The sequence below is a fragment of the Abramis brama genome, assembly GCF_963993115.1.
Source record: "Abramis brama genome assembly, chromosome: 15".
Lineage (NCBI taxonomy): Eukaryota > Metazoa > Chordata > Actinopteri > Cypriniformes > Leuciscidae > Abramis > Abramis brama.
Window position 1 is genome coordinate 8894742 of NC_139977.1, and position 23529 is coordinate 8918270.

Genomic DNA, 23529 nt, shown 5'->3' on the forward strand with positions numbered 1-23529 from the left:
TGTTTCTGTTTAAAACAATTTAGACACACCATAGCAGTTGGCTTAAACTATAAGTCACATGACTTTTGTGCCAAGGGTTTTATTGCAGTGTAAATGTTTTTTTAGTTTTTTTTTTATATATATATATTTATTTTTATATTGTTATACATTTTAATCACTGAGTAAGAAATTACTAATTGACATATGACGATTTGTCCAGACAAGTGTTTAGGATAATGTTTCTACACAAGTTCCATTTTTAGGGAGAGTGCAATTGGTATGAGAGACATCCATTATAAGGCTGTGCTATGCCACTTGTTTTGTTACATTTAATACATTTTATTATGCTGCTCTCTGAAATACTTGAAACCAATTTAATGTTTTTCCTGGGTTATCTTGTTTTACACTGCTCATACTGTACCCAGGATTAACAATTAATCATCCTCATCTCCCGTGGTTAGCGCCACCTTATTTATCAGAGCTTTTGCATGTCCTCACTCCTGTCAAAGCACTGAGGTCGTCCAATCAGATGCTCCTCGATGTTCCGAGATCCAGGTTCAAAAGTAAAGGTGAGCGATCCTTCTCAGGGCCTAACCTCTTTAATAGTCTACCTGTTCATATAAGAACAGCTTGGACTGCTGAAATTTTCAAATCGTTGCTTAAAGGGTCATGAAACCCCCCTCTTTCAGCTCAAGTCTAGCTCACAATCTTTTTGAAAAATGCAACTTAAATGGGCGTGGATGGCTGTGAGAAGTGTAGTGGGTGTGGTATAGCGCGGCAGGGGAGAGGTTGGGGGGGGGGGGGTGTCATTGCCAGCGGCCCGTGCATATCGACTGTCACTAAAAATCAGTGGTAAAATGTGAGGAAATGCTAGATTTTTTTATAGCTGGCAAAGTTAAAGTCTAATGAAATACACTGACACCTTATTTTTGTCCTTTCAAAAGTAACTGAATGCCCTGCTACATATATTTTCCTACAGTAATCATAATTATATTTAAAACATATAAGTGTACATGTATATGTATAATTATGTCATTATAAAATATATTTTTGTTTATATACACACTATAAATGCATATATTTGAAAATAATACATTTTCCGCTTAAAAAAAAAGAAAAAAAAGTTCTGTACATAGCCTAGATCTACACGCCCCCGAACCCATATAATAAAGATGGACAGTGACAGGAATTTGCACAAATTAAGCATACGTTCCATTCAATTGAGGTATTATCGAAATATCTACATTTTAATAACAAGTGATTATTTAACAAAAGGCAAGTAAAACGGTCAGGGTTACATTTTAGACACACACACACACCTCTGAAGCGATAGAAAAGTCCTTGGGACCGCATCACTCGCAAGACGCAACCTGCATTGGTGTACAAGGCCGAAGTCCACCATTCTCCAGTTGAATGGTTGCTACACACACATAGTTTAGATGTGTCCATGGTTGATGGCCAGAGTCTAGCCCGGGCAGCATCGCGGGGAAAGATGCACTGGAACTTTTGCACCACGAAAACAAACGCGCGTCCCATTATTGCCTCTCTCATCTACTACGCGATATCACCGTTTGTCATGAATAATTAAGAGCAAGTGTCTTCTCATTTGATAAGAAAACTGAGTCGCATGAATAATTATGAGACACCGATGAGTCATCAAAATACTATAGTGCTCTGCCACATCACAGCCTGTGACGTGGACACGATGAAGATTTTAAACCCGGAAGATGAAAACTAAACTAAAAACTAAAATTTAACCATTTTCCCCCTATTATTAAATCTAACAGATGCTAACATTGTCTTCAATGGTGTTCAACACACATACCTCTGTTAAAATCTCAGAAAATTTGGTTGACCCTTTAAGTTGAGTTTTGACACTAAGTTTTGATACTGTGACATTCTCTACTGTGTTTGTATTGTTTTTGTTTTATCCTGACATTAAAATCACTTTGGTCAACTATGGTTGTCTTTAAATGTGCTATACAAATACTTGAACTTGAGTGTAGGGAAATTGTCAGGCAAATGTATGAATTGGATGCTAAAAAGAAATTTCAAAACTGCAGTGTAGATCTGCAGCTTATCAGCAGCCCCGCATAACATCCGCACAAGTGTTGTACATAAAATAGCATAAAACTGTAACAGTACAATACAGGACCACACATTGTCAGCCTCTTTAATTTAATTCTCAAATTATAAGGCTGTAAGAAAAGTACCCATCCCAATAAACAGTGATGAGGGCTGTATCCAAAATATCCTTAAATAGAGCACTGCTTAAGGGGGACAGCCATTTGTAGTCGTGTCTGAAGCCATTGTGGATGTTATCGAGTGCACTCATTCAATCCCACAATGCACCGCAATATCGAGTGTACAACCAATGTACACTCAACAGCTAGAGAATACCCAAAATGCACTGGGAAGGTTAAATTAATTCCTGCGTCTCACCAGAAGATGACGCCTGCAGTAGAATTATTCATCCATTCTTTTTCTAAACCGCTGGTCTAATATGGGCACAGTTTAATATCATATGAATTCCTTTTTAATTTATTATTAAATTGTTTAATTGAGGTTTAGTTTCCATGACAAAGTTCAAGATAAATCGTATTATTACTACTGGAACTGCTAGTTTGCTAAGTTGCAAATGATTATTAAACGGCAAGCATAAACTGTGCAAAAGTGCCAGCCCTTCTGGCTCACTCAGTGTTTGAATTAACTCACTCGTTTTCATTCCCTCCTTTTATTCAAGCCACAAAAACCACATTGTAAATTCACAATACACAGTCTTTCAGCCAAGGATAAAGTCAGTACATACATATATTTGTCACAAATCTTTGTATTTTAAATGGAAAATGTGAGTGGATGTGACAACAGCCTGAGTCGTAGTTGGGTGCACACGTTAATGTTCGAATTTTGAAGACGTGGTGCTGCGCAGTGCTTCTGTGTGCTAACCTCTTTACACTTTGTTTTGCTAATGTTTGAGGCTCTTTTAGGGGAAGGGTTCTGATAGTGGTGCCAGGCAAAGTGATAAAACAATTTAGGAATCATAACCTGTCAAAGTGGCTAGTGTGTTGTGCGTAACCCGCTATGGTCGATTTTCACCCACATTTGGCGTGTTTTAATTTCAAACCCTGTACGTAACACAGGCCACTTTTCCACCGTCGGGCCGAAAGTTTCCAAGAACAGTAAGGAACGGTTCCAGTTATTTTCACTTGAGCCTGGTACGTCACAGCAAGGAATTTGAAAAATAATATTTTGAAATATTATTACAATTTAAAATAACACATTTTTTGAAAAATGTGGTAATCTGCAATGTATATTATGAGAAAATGAAAGTGTTTTTGGCAGGGTCCGAAATTAACTTTTTGGCTCACGGGGACCTTTTTTTTGTCACATATACATTCATTTCAGTACATTTAAGTGATATAATAAGGTATTATGTTGAATACAAACATAAAAAAAATTGTCCAGAGCAAAATTTGAAATGTAGCCTATAATAAAAAAAATCGATATATTGATCAAAATGAGAGAAATGTATGAAATCTTACTATCATTGGGGTGAAATAAAAACATTTTTTGTCAGTTTTGTTACCTGACTCATGTGGAAGGGAAGGCAGAACGTACTCGGTTACTTATGTAACCTCGGTTCCCTGAGAGATAAGGGAACGAGTACAGTATTGCGTTGCAAATGCTATGGGAAAACTCCTTTTCTCGAGAAAAGAACGGCCATGGTGTGTAAAGCAGAAGCAGCCTGGCCAGCGGCGGAGTATGCACGATCCGCGAGTGCTTTAGACACTGCACGGTGCGCAGCCTTTGCTCTCCTTTGCTCTCCAACTGCCAGCAGCAGTGGGAGGACACAAATGGGCGGCGACCGCTTCTTCCAGTGGCGGGAGCTTCACATATAATTTTTCCTCAGTCCGTCAACAGATGAGAGCGTTAAGAGGCAGAAGAGCGCGTGTTATTTCATACTAAATATTTCATATTTTAGTATTAACATTCACCCGCCAGTGTGGCGGATAGCCTTTTGAGATTTACTCGCCAAACGGAAAATCTACCCGCATTTGGCGCTTGGCGGGTGTTAATTTCGGACCCTGGTTTTTAGCCCTTGATGCATCTAAACCAGCTGTAGGAGACCTCCAAAACGAAAGCAGCAGTATACAACAGCAGTATAGCCTTTTGTCGACTGCTGCTTAAATCTCAGCGAGGTCAGTGCGGGATTTGCAAAATGCTTATCCATTAAAGATGGGTCAGTACCCACTTTATTTGGACCAACTTTCTCATCTTGAATCGAATTATGATTTCACTTTTCTAACTTAATTTGCTTTTAAAGAAATTGTTTCTAAGGACTACAGCAAACGGCTTGTAGGGACTGCACGAGCTTCCTCCTGGGTTAGTGACATCACTTACCCTATAATTTACATAAACCCCGCCCCGGGGAACGAGTTTATAGATTATCATGATAGAATATGCTAATCACTGACTAGAAGATAACTACACATAAGCTACCTAAATTCATCAACTAACCATTCAGAAATGTCCTGTTGCATTCTACATGTTGTCACTTCTTCTTGAGTCTCCATCATTGTCTTACTCCAGTTTGAACATAAACATTGACATTTCCAGTGCATGTCTGTGTGAGGTAAAAGGACACTAGCTCTTGAAGCTCCACCCCCTGTGCCGGGAGCAGCAGCACATTTGCATTCAAAGGGACACACAAAAACAGTGCGTTTTTGCTCACCCTCAAAAAGTGACCATTTTAACATGCTTATTTTAACATTTTTAACATCCAATTTTTGCAACAAAATATCTGTAGGGAGTTTTGAGCTAAAACTTCACATACACACATCAGAGGGGGCATCAGAGACTTATTTTACATCTTGTGAAAAGGGCATTATACCACCCCTTTAAAACAACATAATAGGCTGTGACACATCACGTCGCCAAATGCTGACTATGTTGTTGCCTCCCTTCGGATGCGTCTGGGTTAAAAAGCTGCATTTGAACACACCGCAAGACTACTGCTGTCTGCCATTTAGCATGTGTGTTCTGTGCATGTTTGGAAAGAACTGTCAGCAAGTATAAAAATATTCAGGTAAGATGAAGTAAAATTAGAAACTTCTCTGTGCCGTCTTGACTTCTTTGCTGGCTTTTTATCACTTTTTCTTTTATTGTGCTCTTTTGCTAAACTGAACAGTAATATCTCTCATTGACATTCTGAATCAGGCGAACTGCCGCCAACATGAGCCTGACTAGAGCTGTTGTGTGTAAAACACTACAGGAGCATGTGACAGGGTGTCAGCTAACACATTATCAGCCCCTTTTAATGTGTTTGATTCTCAAATTATAAGAATGTAAGAAAAGAACCCATCTTGGACTCTGCAATGAATAGAGAAATGTTAAAGTATTGTGGTCAGAGTAAATGATAGCTGGAAACCCTCTTTTGTGCAGAACTACTTCCTTCCGCCACGGGTTCAGTTCTCAAGTTGACAGTGTGACAGTGGAGCCAGAGCCTCTGTTACTAAGTCTAAAACGTCACTTTAGAACTAGCAACGAAGGAATGTTGAGTCGCTTCATTGATGCTTTTTGTATTATGTAGAGTACAGTATTATGGTATTATGAGAGAGATCGGCTAAACAAGTTTATTACCTGCATCTGATATTGCATTCAGTGTTGGGTGTAACGAGTTACAAAGTAACGGATTGCAGTAACGATATTACTTTTTTGGGTAACGAAGTAAAGTAACGCATTACACTAAAAATATCAGTAACTACACTACTTTACTAGACTATAGAAACGCGCTTTCTTGCGTTACCCAAGCCGTGTTTGCCTGCGTGTAAAGCTCTGATCTGTTTAAGTGGTGTGGGTGTGTGTGTGCGTGTGTGTTTCCCCGGGCACCGTTGTCATAGAGATCGATTTGAGTGACGTAGCTGCTGGTGCGAAGGGGAGCGGGAAATGGAGACTGAGACAGGGGGGTTCGGCCAGTGGCGATATTCACATTACTTTCAGTTTATTGCTCGAAAGGACAAAAATATTCGCGGGAAATGCACTCTATGCCCAGGCAGCAAGTACTGGCCATCGGGACTACCGGGAGATTCCCAGTGGGCTGACGTGCCTTTTGGGCCAACATCTCATACTTTTTTTCTTTTTCTGTTTTTTGTCTTAACGGACCATAAAACTCGTACATCGGCGGCCCATTCGTTTTGCTTAATTGGTGGCGCTGGGTTAAGTGCGTGCCGGTGTAATGCATTAGTTAAAAAAAGTCTGCATCAGTTTTTTTTTCTTGATAAGTTAGCTGACCGGCCCATGAAACACCTTGGCCCATTGGATCTTTTCTTGATTGACACTGGGCTGGTCCAATCACATCTTTAAACACCTCCCCCTTTGGGCTTTGAGTGAGCGTGCAGTGTGTCAGTGTGTATCTGTTAAAATAGTCTGAGAGATGGAGAAGAAATGCAAGGATTGTGCAGAGAAATAGCGTGAAAAATAGACACAGGCCCTTCAAGCAGACGCTGTAAAATGTGTCAATGTTTTCTGCAGCAGCAGGACCTTCATCAGCTCCTGTGGCTAATGATGAGGATAGTGAGGAGGATCAGGACAGAGATGAGAAAGTGTAGAGCTGCGGTAAGCAGAACTAACAGTTACTTTCAAAACACTTAGCTAGGCTATGTCATGAGTGTAGGAACCCATTTCCCAGTAACGCATTATTTCAACATTTGCATAGTTGACGATTACCGTAATTTACTATAAATTTAATGAGACGCGTTTGTAAACCATGTTTTCCGCCAAAATAAAAGCTTAATGCAGTATCCGTCAAAATAAAAGATCATGTGCTTATATCTCTTTCAAGTATAGAAATTAGTACAAAAGTTTCCTTTATTTTTCAGTGCATTTGTTTTACAATATATGTCTATTAGTCAGAGGTGTAAAGTCCAGGTTCAGAAAGTAAAAGTCCTCCTCAGTATTTTGTTCCAATCACCTGAATTAGCCTAATTACACCACCTAATTAGCAGTTTTTCAGCCAGTAGGTAGAACTAATTAGTGAAATCAGCTGTCTGAGGTCATGGGTGGAATAAACATATGGCAGGACTTTTACTTTCTGACCCCTGGACTATACACCTCTGCTATTAGTGTGCTATTATTATTATGGCCAAAATGGCAGGGCCGATTTTTTTTTGTCCCAGTCCAGCCCTGATTATGTGTCTACCACTGCGGACATTTGTCCTTTATCCAGTTGTTTGTGTACTTTACAGTGAGGCATATTTCTTTGTGCAGACATGGATATTGTTCTTTCATATGGTTTTACATGCCATTTTGTATAGGCTACATTTATAAACACTATGCGGACAGGCTTAGTGATGATAGGGCTATGATGTTTGTCCATGTATCTACACGGTAAATTAAGAAACGGGAAAGTAAAGTAATAAGTAGTGAAGTTACTTTTCAAATGCAGTAACTAGTAAAGTAATCTCATTACAATTTACAGAAGTAACTAGTAACTAATTACTTTTTTTGAGTAACTACCCCAACACTGATTGCATTCATTCTTCAGGTCTATGTCCATAACATTATATCCAAAAAATCAGTTTGAATGTCCGCTGACTGAGGAAAGTGATATGTTCGTCTTTGTCCTTCCCATGACAGTACTGCTAAAACAACTTTCTTTGTTCTGACTCGCTCATAAAGTCGTCATCTTCATTTATATAGCGCAGCTTAACAGAGATAAACGTATAATTTGAGGTAACACAGATTGTTTTGGCTTTATTGCGGTTCTTCAATAGTTATTTTCCAGATAAAGTTAGTTTTGATTGATTTGCTTCCGTCACAATGATCATTTGTTATTAAATTAGGAGCCGCTAAGATGACACCATTCATCTAAGATGATGGCGTTCACATTCACATTAAGAATTGGTTCTATAGTTATGTGCGTTTGAATATATGTGCGCAGGTAAAAACAATAAAGACAGTCTTCGCCACCAATCTATTGGCGTAATAATGTAACTTTCTCTGAAGATCCTTTCTCAATAGCAAATACGGCATATTATTTATATAGAATAATATTTATTGAACAACAATTTTTAAAAGAACAACAATAGCCATTATAAAAGATAAACTTAATTTTCCCCTTAACCAAAATCGATTTGCTCTGAAAATAGTAATAGATTAATAAGACCAAAGATCGCCCGTTTGATATACCCCAAATTAATTATATCTCATGTTTAATCACTGTCGACATGAGAGCCAGAGGCAAATTCCCGAAGGACTGGCCGAGATGAAGCTGTTTTCTGCGGGTACATGAGCACTGAACAGCCGGCTTGCCAGGATTGCCAGGATACAACTTCACCATATTGAGGGGCTGATGGACGGGACCATGTACCGTAAAAACTTGGAAGAGAACCTCCTTCCCTCAGCCAAAACACTGAAGATGGGTCGTGGATGGGACTGCCAGCATGACAATGACCCAAAACATACCGCCCAGGCAACAAAGGAGTGGCTCAAGAAGAAACACATTAAGGTCTTTGAGTGGCCTAGCCAGTCTCCAAACCTTAATCCTACTGAAAATCTGTGGAGGGAACTTCGAGTTGCAAAGCGACAGCAAAGAAACCTTTAGGATTTAGAGAGGATCTGTAAAGAGGAATGGACCAAAATCCTTCCTGAGATGTGTGCAAACCTGATGACCAACTACAAGAAACGAAGAGAACTGATGACCCCCAAAAAACTAACCTCCCAAAAGAGGGTTTCCAGCTAAACAAACTTACAAATCAGCAGGGGATCAAATAATTATTTCCCCCACTGTAGGTAGGTCTAAATCCGGGTGATCACTTATATCAATGTCATATATATCATCATATCAAACTTATTTTGTCAGTGTTTATTTAAAAACATCCAATTATGTGGAATATATGATGGTAAATTAGCCTAGAAATCTAGACACACCCTAGCGGCAGCAAAATTTATTTTGCAGCCAGGGTAGTCTAGCAACTCTCCATTGACTTTTGAGCTGCAAAAACCTAAATTGGGTCAGGCCAATCACGTCGTGTAAAGAGTAGGCGGGGCAGCTTAACATAATGACGACAGAGTTGTGACGGTTCCCTGCTACTTGGAAACAAAGAATGGCGGCTTCTGCTGGAGAACAGTCTTTCGAATCGGCTTTGGCAGCGACTCTGGAGGACTTGGAGTTACGTTTTTCTTTGAGAAAAGAGCAAAGAACGGCACTTAAGTCATTCTTAAAAAAAGGAAGATGTGTTCGTAGTTTTGCCGGCCAGATATGGCAAAAGTTGAATCTATCAACTAGCTCCGCTGTTGGGAAAACGCTCTGGTTGGTTGAAGCGCTGTCCCCGTTTTAGTGTGTTGCATGTTTTTTGCGACATTCACACTAAAAACCAATGTGGCCACTCAATCTTTTTGCCACTCAGTGGGCGTAACTGCAGTCACTCTGGCCAACGGTGACGTCACACCCATAGGGTATGGGTGCAGCCCTCTGACTACAATAGAGGGTCTATTGTAGTCAGTGTAGCGTAACTTTGTTTTAAAAAGTGGGTGGGACTTGCAAAAACACGGTAAAATGCAGTGCGTAAATGGTTGCATTTAACTCCACTTTTAGACATACACTCGTGAATTTCCCTAAGCACTGAGAGGCTCTGTAAAAAAAACCTGTAAATAATAAATCGGCTCCATTGCGGATTCCAAGTGATCAAGGGCTTAGGGTGTTCCACATTGCACATTGCAAGCCAAGGGTTCTGCTTGTAGTGGGCACTCGTGCAATGTAAGCAATGATGTACATCCGAGTGAACGAGATGGAAGGGAAGCAAGAAAAGGGCATAAAAAAATTGGACTTAAACGTAGCCCTAGTTTCATATGAAAGCGATGTTGAGTGTGTTTCAGCCCTGGTTGCACATCGGTTTGTCGCGAGGTGAAACTTCCATGGTAGCACTGCCACGTTGTTTGCTTTGTGTAGATTCGGTGTATGCTGCATTTGTAGAAGGCTAGCATTCCAAGCAAACATTAGCTGTGACGTACACGTAAACAAAAAAGGTCAAATGTGAGACTACAGACATTTTCCTATTTGAAATTTCCTATTCCTATTCCTGAAGTTTCTCTCAGAACACAAAATGATCGTTGGCTGTTTTAATCAGTTTGGCTGACTTCTCAGAATCATGATTATTGTTAAAAATAATATCAGTTAATTTGTCTTGGATGTGAGGCTGTCTGTAATGCTTCTGAGCCAGGCATCCACATCTTCCCCTTGGGCAGTGGGGTTTGTAGTCTGCGGCATGTTGGCACGCTGGGAAGAAGAGAGTGGGATATAAGCCTATATGTGGTGGAACAGCTAAGTGTCATTTCAGTGATTGTAAACCAACAGTGAAGTGTGGTGATGTCCAAGTGTTGGTCTCAGTGTAGACGGTAGGCTAGTGATGTGATGCTTACGTCACTCTACTGAGTAAGGGAAAGTTTTCAATAGGATTTTTTTTTTTCCAATAAATATTTTCTATCAATGAAAAGCTGTTTTCAAAAAGGTAAACAATATTATTGTTTAACATCTTTTTTTAAATTTATTTTTATGATATGATGCAATTTGATATGTAAAAAGGTAGTCTCTGTGGATTTTAGAAAGGATTTCAGTCCTGCATTCCAGAGGTCACCAAGAGGTCTTAAGAAAGTCTGTTTTAGGTCTCTGTCTCGGTAATCACCCCCCTTTGGCATTAACTCATGATTTTCCTTGTCTTAAAGATTAGTTCACTTCAAAATTAAAATTCTGTCATCATTTACTCACCCTCAAGTTGTTTCAAACCTGTATGAATTTCTTTCTTCTGCTGAACACAAAAGAAGATATTTTGAAGAATGTCGGTAACCAAACAGTTGATGTTCAAAAGTTTGAAACAACTTGAGGGTGAGTAAATTTTGAAGTGAACTATTCAGTGGTGTAGTCTACGTGATACGCAGGTATACGCCATATACCCACTAGAAAAGGCCAAGGATTTCCGTATAGCCACTTAAAAAATCGTGAGGATACGTAACAACTTCGTTTTGTGTCAGAACTTTCAGTTTCATTCATAAATTCACCCCGTCTGTGCTTGTGAAGCTACACCGAATCGCGGAATCAAAATTAGGGCTGTACAATGAATCAAATCTCGATATGGACTAGTGTCTTTGAATATTAAAGTTAAAAGAGACTGCAATTGTTCTACGCGTCTCTGGGAATGAGCGCTCAATGTGTGCTCCACTACACACACACACTGAAGCACGCGTGATCATGCTCGTGGTGTTTTCAGCGTTTCACTGTATTGAGACATGATGTAGGCTACTACACGTGCACTTTCATCGCAGAGCTGCTATGAGAGTCACTTCACGAGAATTTCACCATTTCATTTGATAAAACTATCGTCATTCATTCGTTTCATATACATAGAAACTGTAATGTCTTTACGACAACCTGTCAAAATAAAAGTTCGGTATAACTTGAAGAAATTATAACAGAAATATATTACTATTGCACAGTAGAGTATACTTAAAGTAGGCCTAATAATAATAATAATAATAATAATAATAATAATAATAGTTTATTAAAACACACAGAAACTCAAATGTCTACAACCCACCAAAATAAAAGTTCGGTCTAACTCAAAGAAATTAGAAAGAAATTGCACAATAAAATGCATTTTATAATAATAATAATAATAATAATAATAAAAATAATAAAATCTATTAAAACGTTATATATTACAGTATACTCACTACAAAAAACTAGACTACACCACTGGAACTATTCCTTTAAGATGTGCCATCTCCGAACCCATTTGTCATGTTAAACTGCCTAACTATTGACAAGTAGTTATCTCTTACAAGTAGTTATCTCTTACAACTCTTTGTTTAGGAGTTGGTCTGTCTCAGCCTGGATGACGCCCAAAATGGCAGGTCTTCTGATTTTATGGTCCTGGATGTTGATTGACTCTCTGTGGAATTCTGCTTCTTGGTCAGTTTGAACGGGTCATTGCGGTCTGATAAGTCAATTGTTTGCTTTTATTTCCAAACATTCTCTTCCATAACGGAAGAGTAATGTTTCTTTCAATTGATAAAGTCAGTTAATTCATTTATGAATGAACCACTCGTTTTAAAATCTTTTTAAATGACAAAAAGTACAACTGTCTTCAAAAAAAGATTATAATTCTGCCTAATTGGGCACACAAATTTTATATCTCCCCACCTAATACTAACAGCACTCTCTAACTAACTCCTCCCTAGTCTTCTATGTGAGTCTTCCAAGTACCCAAATACTGATGCCGTGGAATCTAACAAACAGTTAAGAATCATCTCCACGGCAGTGCACTCAACTCAGGAGATGCACAGAAATAAACTAAAATACAAAATGCAAGATTTAAGATTTACAACAGCAGAACAAGCTCAAAAAATAATTTATTACATCAAGAAATTAATAAGACAACATAATCAAATGTTGTCAGTTGTGATTTACAAATGAATGAGTGAAAAACAAACAAAATTACAAAACTGCAGTGTGGATCTGGTAAACTGCTCAAGCAACAGCTTCTCAGCAGCCCCGACTACCAACCGCATGTTGTTTAACTAAGGCGTCCTGACAAGTTTCAATTTCGCTTAAATCACACACCAATCAGACCAACAAAAACAACCACAAACACAGCAACTGGGTCATAACATCCAGCACTAATTCGCAAAAAAAAAAACAGAAAAAGTGTTACACGTGTAAGAAGTAGGCTCAGACTTTCCATGTAAGGAAATAACAGTCTAAATCAACAGGTATTAATAGTCTATGTTCGTCATTCAAAAAGAGAAACCAAAACTAGGGCTGCAGATATACAAACCATAAATAAGCAGCATTTTGAATGTCTATCATGATCACTTCCAGGGTTCCCACGGGTCCTTGAAATCCTTGAAAGTTTGTGAATCTGAAAAAATGTTTTCAAGGCCCTGGAAAGTTTTTGAAAATAAACATACATAGAGACAGGTCCTTGAAAGTGCTTGAATTTATTTTGATGGTCAGATACACTTTTTCCACCGTAATGGTTCTGTTGTTGTTACCACTTGTGTCTATTCTCAAACTGTATAGTGCTGCGCGGATCGCGGCTAATCGCCTGGTCGGGCGGGCCAAGTAATACAAACATTCCATTCCAATTAATCGAGGGTGGATGACAGATAAATCATTATAATGTGTTGAGTTTAATAAAGACACGGAACTCTCATCACGGTAAAATGCAATGAACGTGCGTGAACGTGAACTTTTACTTTCGTTTTCAACAACGTAATTCTCTTCAGGGAAAACCAATCAAGGAAAACATATCAGGGCTCGACAATAACGCTTGTCCGGGACACGTGTATTTTTTTCTTTTTTTGAAGGGGAAAGTGAGAGAGAATTGTAGGCCTATTACTTGCCCAACCAGACAAATGCCCTGATTAAAACAATTTTTAGTATAAAAATACAAAATAACTAATTCTGTTTTATTTCATTTAATGTAAGTGGCGATTGATAGCCTATAGTTGATAATAATATAGGCCTATAATGTACTGATGGTAACAATGTTGCGCTGTTGAGGCTCGCGCAGTTATTTATAACACTAGTTAAGAAACAATATTTTGTATAGCCTAGGCTACACACGACCAGAGAGCCATCAAGATTGAAACCGAGACTGATTTCATAACAGTTCAATAAACAAATAGTTAAAATTAAGTCACTTACATTTTAGACGCAATGACTGTTTTTGTTCTATTTCAGCAGCGAAAATAGTTCAAAACAAAGATCACAGCAGAACCATAGCGTATCTCACAGCAACACTTGCTATACTGAATGATACTGAATGATTCAGCGTTTTGAGCGAATCGGTTGAGTCAAAGATTCAGTTACCCATTTATAAACTGCCTCATTCTGAATAAATCAGCCGTTTGTTCGAATCGTTTGAATTAATGACTCAATGACTCGCTCATTAAGACGGTCGCCTGCCGCCTCCTACTGGCGGTTTAGTTTCATAAAGTATCATTCTTTTCAACATTCCTTATTTGAATATTCAAAAATATTTTAAATAATCTAATTTAATACAGTTATAATTTTTCAATGAAAATTATTTAATTTGATTGGTAACAGCCTAGTGTCTTATTATTTTAATTGAATATATTGATCAAATTTAAGAATTTGAAATGAAAGATGGAACAAACATTTAATAAAATTAGGGGAAAAATGCCCTTTATAAAGGTACAAAAAAATTAGTGTTTTCAAACAGTGATGTAATGAAACTTTGACAATTTAAGTTTGAAAGGAGTAAAAGCTCTGTTTAGGCTATTAAGGAAATGTAATTTTGCCAAAAGAAAAACTTTTATTTTAAATAAATGTTAATTTTTAATCTGCCTACTTCAGTGTGATATGTTACCATATCATGCTTAACACTGAGAATTTGAATAATTGTAATGTGATGATCAGATGCAGATATCTAAATCAAAGTATATGGGTGGTTTGCGGGTGTATTATCTATTTTTAACAGTGGATTCGGGTGACTCAAAGTGCACCAGATTAATGAATTTATCTTTAAAATGTACAAAATTTTCTTACCGGGGGGGCATGCCCCCAGACCCCCCTAGGGGTACCAAGCTCCACCCACAAAAATAATCTGGGAAACACATTAGGCTATATGATGATCTACAAAAAATACTAATTTAATTATCTTATTATTAAAATACATTATTAGGATTTTACCACATCCACCTCATTTTGAGCCAGGAAAAACCCTGGATACATTAAGTTTTTCCGCATGAGGTAGGCTACTTTGTGTTGTACGTTGCCATGACGTTCACGGGCGCATGAAACTACCATGGTACCTCAACGTTTGTTGTTGGACACAACAAATGTGTCCCCACATTAAGTCCTTGAATTTGAGGGTATTGGACCTGGAAAGTCCTTGAAAGGTCCTTGAATTTGAAGTTAACCAAGGTGTGGGAACCCTGCACTTCATTCCAGGTGGCTCATGTTGTCATGAAAATATTTGCGTATTGGAATGCTCAGGTAAGATAACGTAAAATTAGATCAGACTTCTCTCTATGCCATCTTGGCTTCTTTGTTCGCTTTCATCACTTTTGCTTCTCGTGTACTGACTCGTTTGCTAAACTGAACAGCCAATCAGAGTGATCTTTCTCAATGCCGGCCCCAGCGACATGAGCCTGACTAGAGCTGACTGCAAAAACTATCCCGATAGACGCTCATAGACGGTCCATTGTTGGCCAATGACCGACCGTCGGCTTGGTGTGTCACGGCCCTTAAAGGACTGTGGTCAGAGTAGGACAACTGAATATAAACCCTCACATAAACATCAACATTTTGAATGGCCTAAATCAATCCAAGTGCTCAATGACAGTCATCTGATCTTTTTTTTTTAATTATTGAATCACATTAATAACACATAATGAAAATATCAGTTTGCTGTATGTTACTGAAAAGTAACAAAATCCCCAAACTGGAGCATGGATCTGGAAAACTGGCTAAGCAACAGCTTACCCAGACTACCAATCGCACATTGTTTAAATAAGGCGCCATGACAAAGTTTCACTTTGGTTCACACACAGGTTCACTTAAGTTACGCCCCAATCACACCAGACCTAAAAAGAAATTTATAAAAGAGAAAACAACCAGAACCACAAACACAACTGGGCCTTAACTCCCTTCATAGGTTTTTTGTTGTTGTTGTTGCTCAATTTTCTATGCAAGATTATTAACCTTGCCTAATAACTGCTGAAATGTGATTGGCTGATGGAAGCCATGTTTTTCTAGATACACAACTGTCCTCGTGGGCAATGATTGCAACACTTGGGTCACTTTCATGTTTGGTTGTTTTGTTATAGTGCCAACAAATGACCAAACCCTGTTGCTTCTGTCTTCAGACATAAGTGTGTCAAATTTTGTGAAAACATTTCCTGTTCTAAAGTTATATAAATTTTTGTAAAAGCTGTGATATCCACTGCTTTTGACAACTTACTGACATTTTCCTGAAACTATAAGAAAAGTCTGCCAATCAGGTTATTATTCTGCTGATTTTATTCCAATCAGGCGAATAGCCTAGAAACAGGTGTGTCTGTACAGTATTTATTTGATAAGTAGCTGTCTGCATGGAATAATGTATATGCAGCAGCTCATTACTGTTTCACGTCAGGATCTGGCAGGTTTTAACTTATTTAATGTGTAAATGAACCCATTTTGTTTGTTTTTAAATTTAGCACCTTAACTCTGTCTTTAGATGGGAGAGACCACACGTCATGTACGGACAGCTGCTGGATTGGCTGCGCTACCTTGTGGCCTGGCAGCCTGTTATCATTGGTCTGGTACAAGGCATCAACTACATCCTGGGTTTGGAGTAACAACAGCACCCAGTGTAGAGGGACCAGCATACTTGATTCAAACTGCAGCAAATAAATGTCTTTGGTTTCTCAGAGACGGGGACTTTTTTTCCTCCAATTACTGTCTCTGAGTTTTGCTGTGCTAATGTGTCATCAAATGAAATTCTACTAGCAGTCTGATGTTGGATGTTTTTGTTGGCATTTTTTGTCTGACATTTGTTGATGGACTACTTGAAGTTTGGACCTTTGAAATTTGCATAAACAATTTACCATGTGCACATTGGGTTTTATAAAAAATAAATAAAATTGCTGTAAATATGTGCTCACCATAAGCACACTGGGCAATGCGCATGCATTCTTTTACTGGTGTGTGAGTAAGTAGTACTGAAGGAAATAGAATGATTTAAAACTTCATTTTTAATTTGACACCCTCTTGTGGATTGAGTTAAGCATTTAACATGACCAGTAATCGTTATCCTGAAGTTCTAGTGATGAGCAATGCACATGTCCTGATTAAGAAGATGATTAGCAGACCGTATGCAGTAAAGACAGACACTGCCTGACTCATTCAGTGGTCAAGCAGTCCTTTTCCCAGTTTGAGTAGGTCTGATGAAATGTACAGCCGCTCTTGACACACACAGGTATGCTGTTGTATGCAGACAGAAAGTACCCTAATGATGACGCCTTCCTTATTTTTCTTAACATTATGAAAAAAATATTGTCGAATTTGAAGCAAACTGAAATATTTGTTTAATTTTTAAATGTTCTGTCAGTGACACGTTGATGTATTATTTTTGAAAAATCAAAAAATAAATATCTGTTCTGTTTACACTAAAAATATTTAAACATCCTAATATATATTTTCTTTATAAACAGAATTCCTACAACAAATAAACTCATCTGCCAATGGAAATGAATGAGAATAATATGCTTTTTAAACAAGACTGAATAGAAAATTTAGCAATGTAATGTGTTGGCACAGATGGCATTTACAATCCATATTATCATGTACCGTTGAACTTGCCAGTATAACATGGATGGGTTATTTCGGGGAGAAGACAATGCAGGTATGCACAATTTTACATTAAAGCTGCAGTAGGGAGCTTTTAGAAAATGTTGACTTAGCCTGAAAATTTGAACAAGCACAACTTACAGGTCACTCCCCTCGCTCTCTGCTGCACTACAGCCCTCCCTCCACAGCTCCTCCCCCACCACAACGGAGCCTGCCGTGAACGCGCAGGCTAGTAAGCAGGGCCACCGATGACGGATAAACAGTTATCGCACATTCACTGGTAGGGACGAAATATCAACAATATGCTTTATATTGACTATGGCCTGCCCATACTTTGACTTCAAACTTGGTCCTCAAATCATTACGTATTTTACAATACATGTAATGTAACTTCATAACGTTGCACTCTTTCTATAAGTTATAAATAGCTAGCAAGATAATATAACGGTAACGTTGCAGTATGCAAGTAATTATTCTAGCGATGTGTAATGCTAAATAAGGTTTGCTAGTACATTATTTCAGCAACATGGCAAGCTAGTGAATTAGCAGGTTTCAATTGTTGCTTTGCACCGTGCGTGACATTTTATCTGTATGTTATGCGGCTAGAGTTTTAGTCAATGGGCTCTGACGGGCTTGTTTATTGTCATCTGTCTTTTTCCGTTTACCTGTCTTTGTTGTATGAGCAGGTGCCACTCGAGAAATTGGACAACGGTACGCGCTGTGCGAGAGAGGGGTGTGACACAAGCTTGATTGACACTGCTAAGACATTCGTCCTGGCTCTGATTGGTTGTTTCTGACCGGGAGCGGTGTATTTCTGCAAATGGCAATAGGACCACTGGGAGGAGCCAGAGGAGCTTGATTTTTTCACAGATTATCTGTCTCATATTCTACTGTCAGGACATAATGACAGTTTTAACAAATATGTAAAAAATACATTTTTACAAAAGTGTGGCGAGGGGGGCGTGGTTTTGCGAAGTCTGTAGCGGGAGAGAAAGGAGGGGGCCGATCGGTGAGTAAGTAGGTCAAGTGCAAAATGATGAACACCTGTGTCTGATTGCAGTGATTGGCGTGGAGAGACTGGATATAAGCCAGCAATCGGGAGGAGATGGGAGAGAGAGTTGGACTGGGACCTCACACGGACGCTGCAGAGACCGAGAGAAAAGTTGACTTTGATATTGTGTTTGTGAGTGCTGTGCTTGGCACGGTGAAGGCGCTACGTGCGCACCTTTTTGTTTGTATATTGAGAACAGAGAATAAAACGTGAGTGTCCCAGTCAAGCCGACCCCTGTCTTCTTCCTTCCTATCAATATAACACTGAACCTCGTCACACTGGTGCTGAAACCCGGGAAGGAAGAAGATCGCCGCCGCCATGCAGACTCCGCCAGGTACGCCATTTGCGGACATTATCCAATCGCTCGCTGGTCTTCACCAAGAGCAACATCAACAGCTGCTGGCCATAAAAGAGGAGCAGGACAAGCGGTTCGAGGCGCTCCTCCGAGGCCAGCATGAAGACCGCGAGCTGTTCCGGAGCTGGATAGACCGGGAGGTTAGGGCCGTCCCCCCAACAGACAAAGACTCGTCCTCACCGATGCCTCTCAACAAAATGGGACCCCAGGACGATCCGGAGGCGTTCCTGGAGCTATTTGAGAGGTCAGCTGAGGACCGGGGATGGCCCTCAACGGACTGGCCAATGCGGCTGATTCCCCTGCTGTCCGGAGAGGCGCAGGTAGCCGCACACCAACTGCCAGTCCAGAATCTCCTGGTCTATCAGGACCTCAAGCGTGCCATTCTTCAGCGGGTCGGCCGGACTCCGGAACAACATCGCCAGAGGTTCAGAACACTGAGCCTCGAAGAGTCTGGTCGACCCTTCGTCATGGCACAACAGCTCCGGGACTCATGCCGCAAGTGGCTGATGGCCGACGAAAGCGACGTCGAGGAGATCATCGACCGTGTGGTACTGGAGCAGTTCGTGGCGCGGTTGCCAGGGAAAACCGCGCAGTGGGTCCAGTGCCACCGCCCGACGTCGCTGAACCAGGCCATCCAGCTGGCGGAGGACCAAATGGTGGCGTGCCTAGGGGTCGGCGAACCTCTTCCATCGGCTTCTCTCTCTCTCTCTCTCTCTCTAACCCCCCCCCTAAGCCTACTCCCCTTCCCAGGTACCAGGGGAGCCTGCCACCGAGACCAGCTCCAAGATGGAGAACGGGGGGACCTGCGGAGCCGGTACCTTCCCCCAGGCCTCTTCCCCGGGGAGGGGGCCCGTCGAGGGGGGGGGTCACTCCACCAGCTGCGCTGCCACTCTCTCCACGCCAATTCCTTGACCCGCTTCCTGCCACTGGAGCGGCGGGGAAGTCCGGGCCGGCTTGTTGGCGCTGCGGGGACCCGGGTCATTTTATTGACCGGTGTCCAGTGATGGAGGTGGGGACACTGGTCCGGGTCCCCGATGCGCCGCAAGCTGCCCCCGATCAAGCTGGCCTGTACCAAATACCCGTGAGTATAAAGGGGGGTACTTTTCAGGCTCTGGTGGATTCAGGCTGTAACCAAACCTCTATCCACCAAAGCCTGATTCAACCTAAGGCATTAGATAATAGCCGCATGGTTAAGGTACGGTGTGTGCACGGGGAAGTGGTGAATTATCCTTTAATGCCCGTGGATATTCAATTTAGGGGTCAAAAACATAGTGTGGAGGTGGCGATTAACCCGCACCTCCGGCATCCGCTGATTCTGGGGACAGATTGGCCAGCGTTTAATGAATTATTGGGTTATTTATGTGCGGATGCTTCTTGGGAGAAAAAGGATAAGAGGAAGGTGGCGGTTGCTCAGTTGGGAGAGGCTGATCCGGAACCTCTGGGTACTGGTTCAGGGGAACAGAGCGCTCTGGAGAGAACCATCCTCACAGAGCGCGATGATTTTCCCCTGGAGCAGTCCCAGGATGACTCGCTGAAACATGCATTTGATCAGGTTCGCTCTATCGACGGTCAGCTTCTCAACACTGACCAACCGCTCTCCTATCCATATTTCACAATTATAAAAGATAAGTTGTATCGGGTGGCCCAAGACGCCCAGTCAAAGCAGGATACAACTCAGTTGTTGGTACCCAAAAGCCGTTGGGAAATGCTCTTCCAGGCGGCTCATTCTAATCCAATGGCCGGGCATTTAGGACAAACAGCGACACTAAACCGTCTCATGGCCCGGTTCTTTTGGCCGGGCATTAACGAGAATGTACGCAAGTGGTGTGCGTCTTGTCGTGAATGTCAGTTGGTGAATCCACCGGCCAACCCAAAAGCACCATTGTGCCCTATTCCGTTGATGCAGGTCCCCTTCGAACGAATTGGTATGGACCTCATCGGGCCATTAGAACGGTCAGCACGGGGACATCGCTTTGCGTTGGTCCTGGTGGACTACGCAACGCGATATCCGGAGGCAGTACCGCTTTGCACTATTTCCGCGAAAAGCGTGGCGAGCGCTCTGTTTCAGTTAATCTCCCGGGTGGGAATCCCGAAAGAGATTCTCACCGATCAAGGCACGGCGTTTATGTCACGAACTATACGCGAACTTTACGAATTATTGGGCATTAAATCGATCCGGACCAGTGTCTATCACCCACAAACAGACGGGCTGGTCGAACGATTTAACCGCACTTTGAAATCCATGATTCGAAAGTTTGTACAAGAAGACGCCAAAAATTAGGATCGGTGGTTAGAACCCCTCTTGTTCGCTGTACGGGAGGTCCCCCAAGCCTCCACGGGGTTTTCCCCCTTCGAGCTTCTTTATGGACGTCAGCCCCGCGGGGTGTTGGACGTCCTTAGAGAGACTTGGGAGGACGGACCTTCAGCTAGTAAAAACGAAATTCAGTATGTCCTGGACCTGAGAACAAAACTCCACACTTTGGGGCGGCTGTCAAGGGAGAATTTGTTACAGGCTCAGGACAAGCAAAGTCGGCTGTACAACAGGGGGGCTAGACTGCGTCAATTCGCACCGGGAGAGAAAGTGCTTGTATTACTCCCTACTTCTAGTTCGAAATTACTCGCAAAGTGGCAAGGACCCTTTGAGGTCATACGGCGGATTGGAGATCTTAACTATGAGGTAGTACGAACAGATAGGGGCGGGGCACATCAAATTTACCACCTCAACCTTCTTAAAAAATGGTCTGAGGTGGAATCAGTGATGCTGGCGATGGTAGTGAGCGGAGAGGAGGATCTCGGACCAGAGGCGAATGTAAAAACAAAATCTCTCGCCCTGGCCGCTGGAGGGGACCACCTCTCACCATCCCAACTCACTGATGTGAGGAATTTACAAGCAGAATTTGCTGATGTGTTCTCGCCCCTGCCTGGTCGAACGGACCTCATTCAACACCACGTTGAGACCGAGCCGGGAGTGGTGGTTCGCAGCCGGCCGTATCGCCTGCCAGAGCACAAAAAGAAAATTGTGCAAAGCGAATTAGAGGCAATGCTAGATTTGGGAGTAATAGAAGAATCTAACAGTGACTGGGCGAGCCCGATAGTTTTAGTTCCTAAAACGGACGGCTCGGTCCGGTTCTGTGTAGATTACAGGAAGGTGAATGCTGTGTCGAAGTGCGACGCTTATCCAATGCCAAGGGTTGACTAATTGCTTGATCGGCTGGGTACTGCTCGATTTTATTCGACATTGGACTTAACCAAAGGATATTGGCAGATCCCCTTATCTCCCATATCCAAAGAAAAAACAGCTTTCACCACGCCGTTTGGATTACACCAATTTGTCACGCTTCCTTTCGGGTTGTTTGGGGCTCCGGCAACGTTTCAGCGTCTGATGGACAGGATTCTCCGACCGCATGCTGCATATGCCGCTGCCTACTTGGATGATATCATCATCTATAGTGGTGACTGGCAGCGTCATATGCAGCAAGTGCGGGCTGTCCTGAAGACGTTGAGACGGGCTGGACTCACGGCCAACCCGAAAAAATGTGCAATTGGGCGGGTGGAAGTTAGATATCTGGGCTTCCACTTGGGTCATGGTCAAGTGCGTCCCCAAATTGATAAGACGGCAGCAGTTGCGACTTGTCCGAGACCCAAGACCAAAAAGGAGGTTAGACAGTTCCTGGGGCTGGCGGGTTATTACAGAAGGTTTGTGCCTAATTATTCGGACCTCGCCAGCCCGCTGACTGATCTGACTAAAAAGGAAGTACCCGATACGGTTCAATGGACGGAGCAGTGTCAGCGGGCTTTTACCCAGATAAAGGCTGCTTTATGTGGTGGACCGCTCTTACATGCCCCTGACTTCTCTCTCCCTTTTATTCTACAGACCGACGCTTCGGACAGGGGGATGGGCGCAGTCCTGTCCCAGGAGGTAGAGGGTGCGGAGCGGCCGGTGCTGTACATCAGTCGGAAGCTCTCTAAGAGAGAGACGATGTACAGCACCATAGAGAAGGAGTGTTTGGCCATCAGGTGGGCCGTTCTCACCCTCCGCTATTATCTCCTGGGGCGGGAGTTCACCCTCTGTTCGGACCACGCTCCCCTGCAGTGGCTCCACCGCATGAAGGATACCAACGCGCGGATCACTCGTTGGTATCTCGCTTTACAGCCTTTTAAGTTCCAGGTGATCCACAGGCCGGGTGTACAGATGGCTGTGGCCGACTTCCTCTCCAGGAGGAGGGGGGGGGAGGCTGCAGGCCGGATGGCTCCCCGGCCTGAGTCGGGCGGTGGGGGTATGTGGCGAGGGGGGCGTGGTTTTGCGAAGTCTGTAGCGGGAGAGAAAGGAGGGGGCCGATCGGTGAGTAAGTAGGTCAAGTGCAAAATGATGAACACCTGTGTCTGATTGCAGTGATTGGCGTGGAGAGACTGGATATAAGCCAGCAATCGGGAGGAGATGGGAGAGAGAGTTGGACTGGGACCTCACACGGACGCTGCAGAGACCGAGAAAAGTTGACTTTGATATTGTGTTTGTGAGTGCTGTGCCTGGCACGGTGAAGGCGCTACGTGCGCACCTTTTTGTTTGTATATTGAGAACAGAGAATAAAACGTGAGTGTCCCAGTCAAGCCGACCCCTGTCTTCTTCCTTCCTATTAATATAACACTGAACCTCGTCACAAAAAGTTACCTACTGCAGCTTTAATTGGGCTTGATAAAGGGAATTTACTTTTGTGAGTATATGTAAAACTGTTGTGTAGTGTGTGCGCACAACATGAAATCTACACAAGTTTTATACATGAGGCCTCTGGT

General features: G+C 41.9%; 2 protein-coding genes across 2 annotated transcripts in view; both read left to right on the plus strand.

The window, feature by feature from the left end:
• rnf121 (ring finger protein 121) overlaps positions 1 to 16652 on the plus strand; it is a 73144-nt gene extending 56492 nt beyond the window's left edge. Inside the window, exon 8 of the mRNA XM_084136448.1 lies at positions 16201 to 16652. Within this exon, the coding sequence (XP_083992574.1) occupies positions 16201 to 16341 (141 nt within the window). The 3' untranslated portion in view covers positions 16342 to 16652. The remainder of the gene's footprint in view (positions 1 to 16200) is intronic.
• Positions 16653 to 18701: 2049 nt separating this feature from the next.
• LOC311097080 (uncharacterized protein) lies at positions 18702 to 23340 on the plus strand (the record flags this gene model as incomplete). The annotated part of the gene is made up of 2 exons (XM_084136535.1): positions 18702 to 19819; positions 23132 to 23340. One exon carries the CDS (start codon positions 18702 to 18704, stop codon positions 19740 to 19742), a length of 1041 nt encoding a protein of 346 aa, XP_083992661.1. The 3' UTR covers positions 19743 to 19819; positions 23132 to 23340.
• Positions 23341 to 23529: the final 189 nt, after the last annotated feature.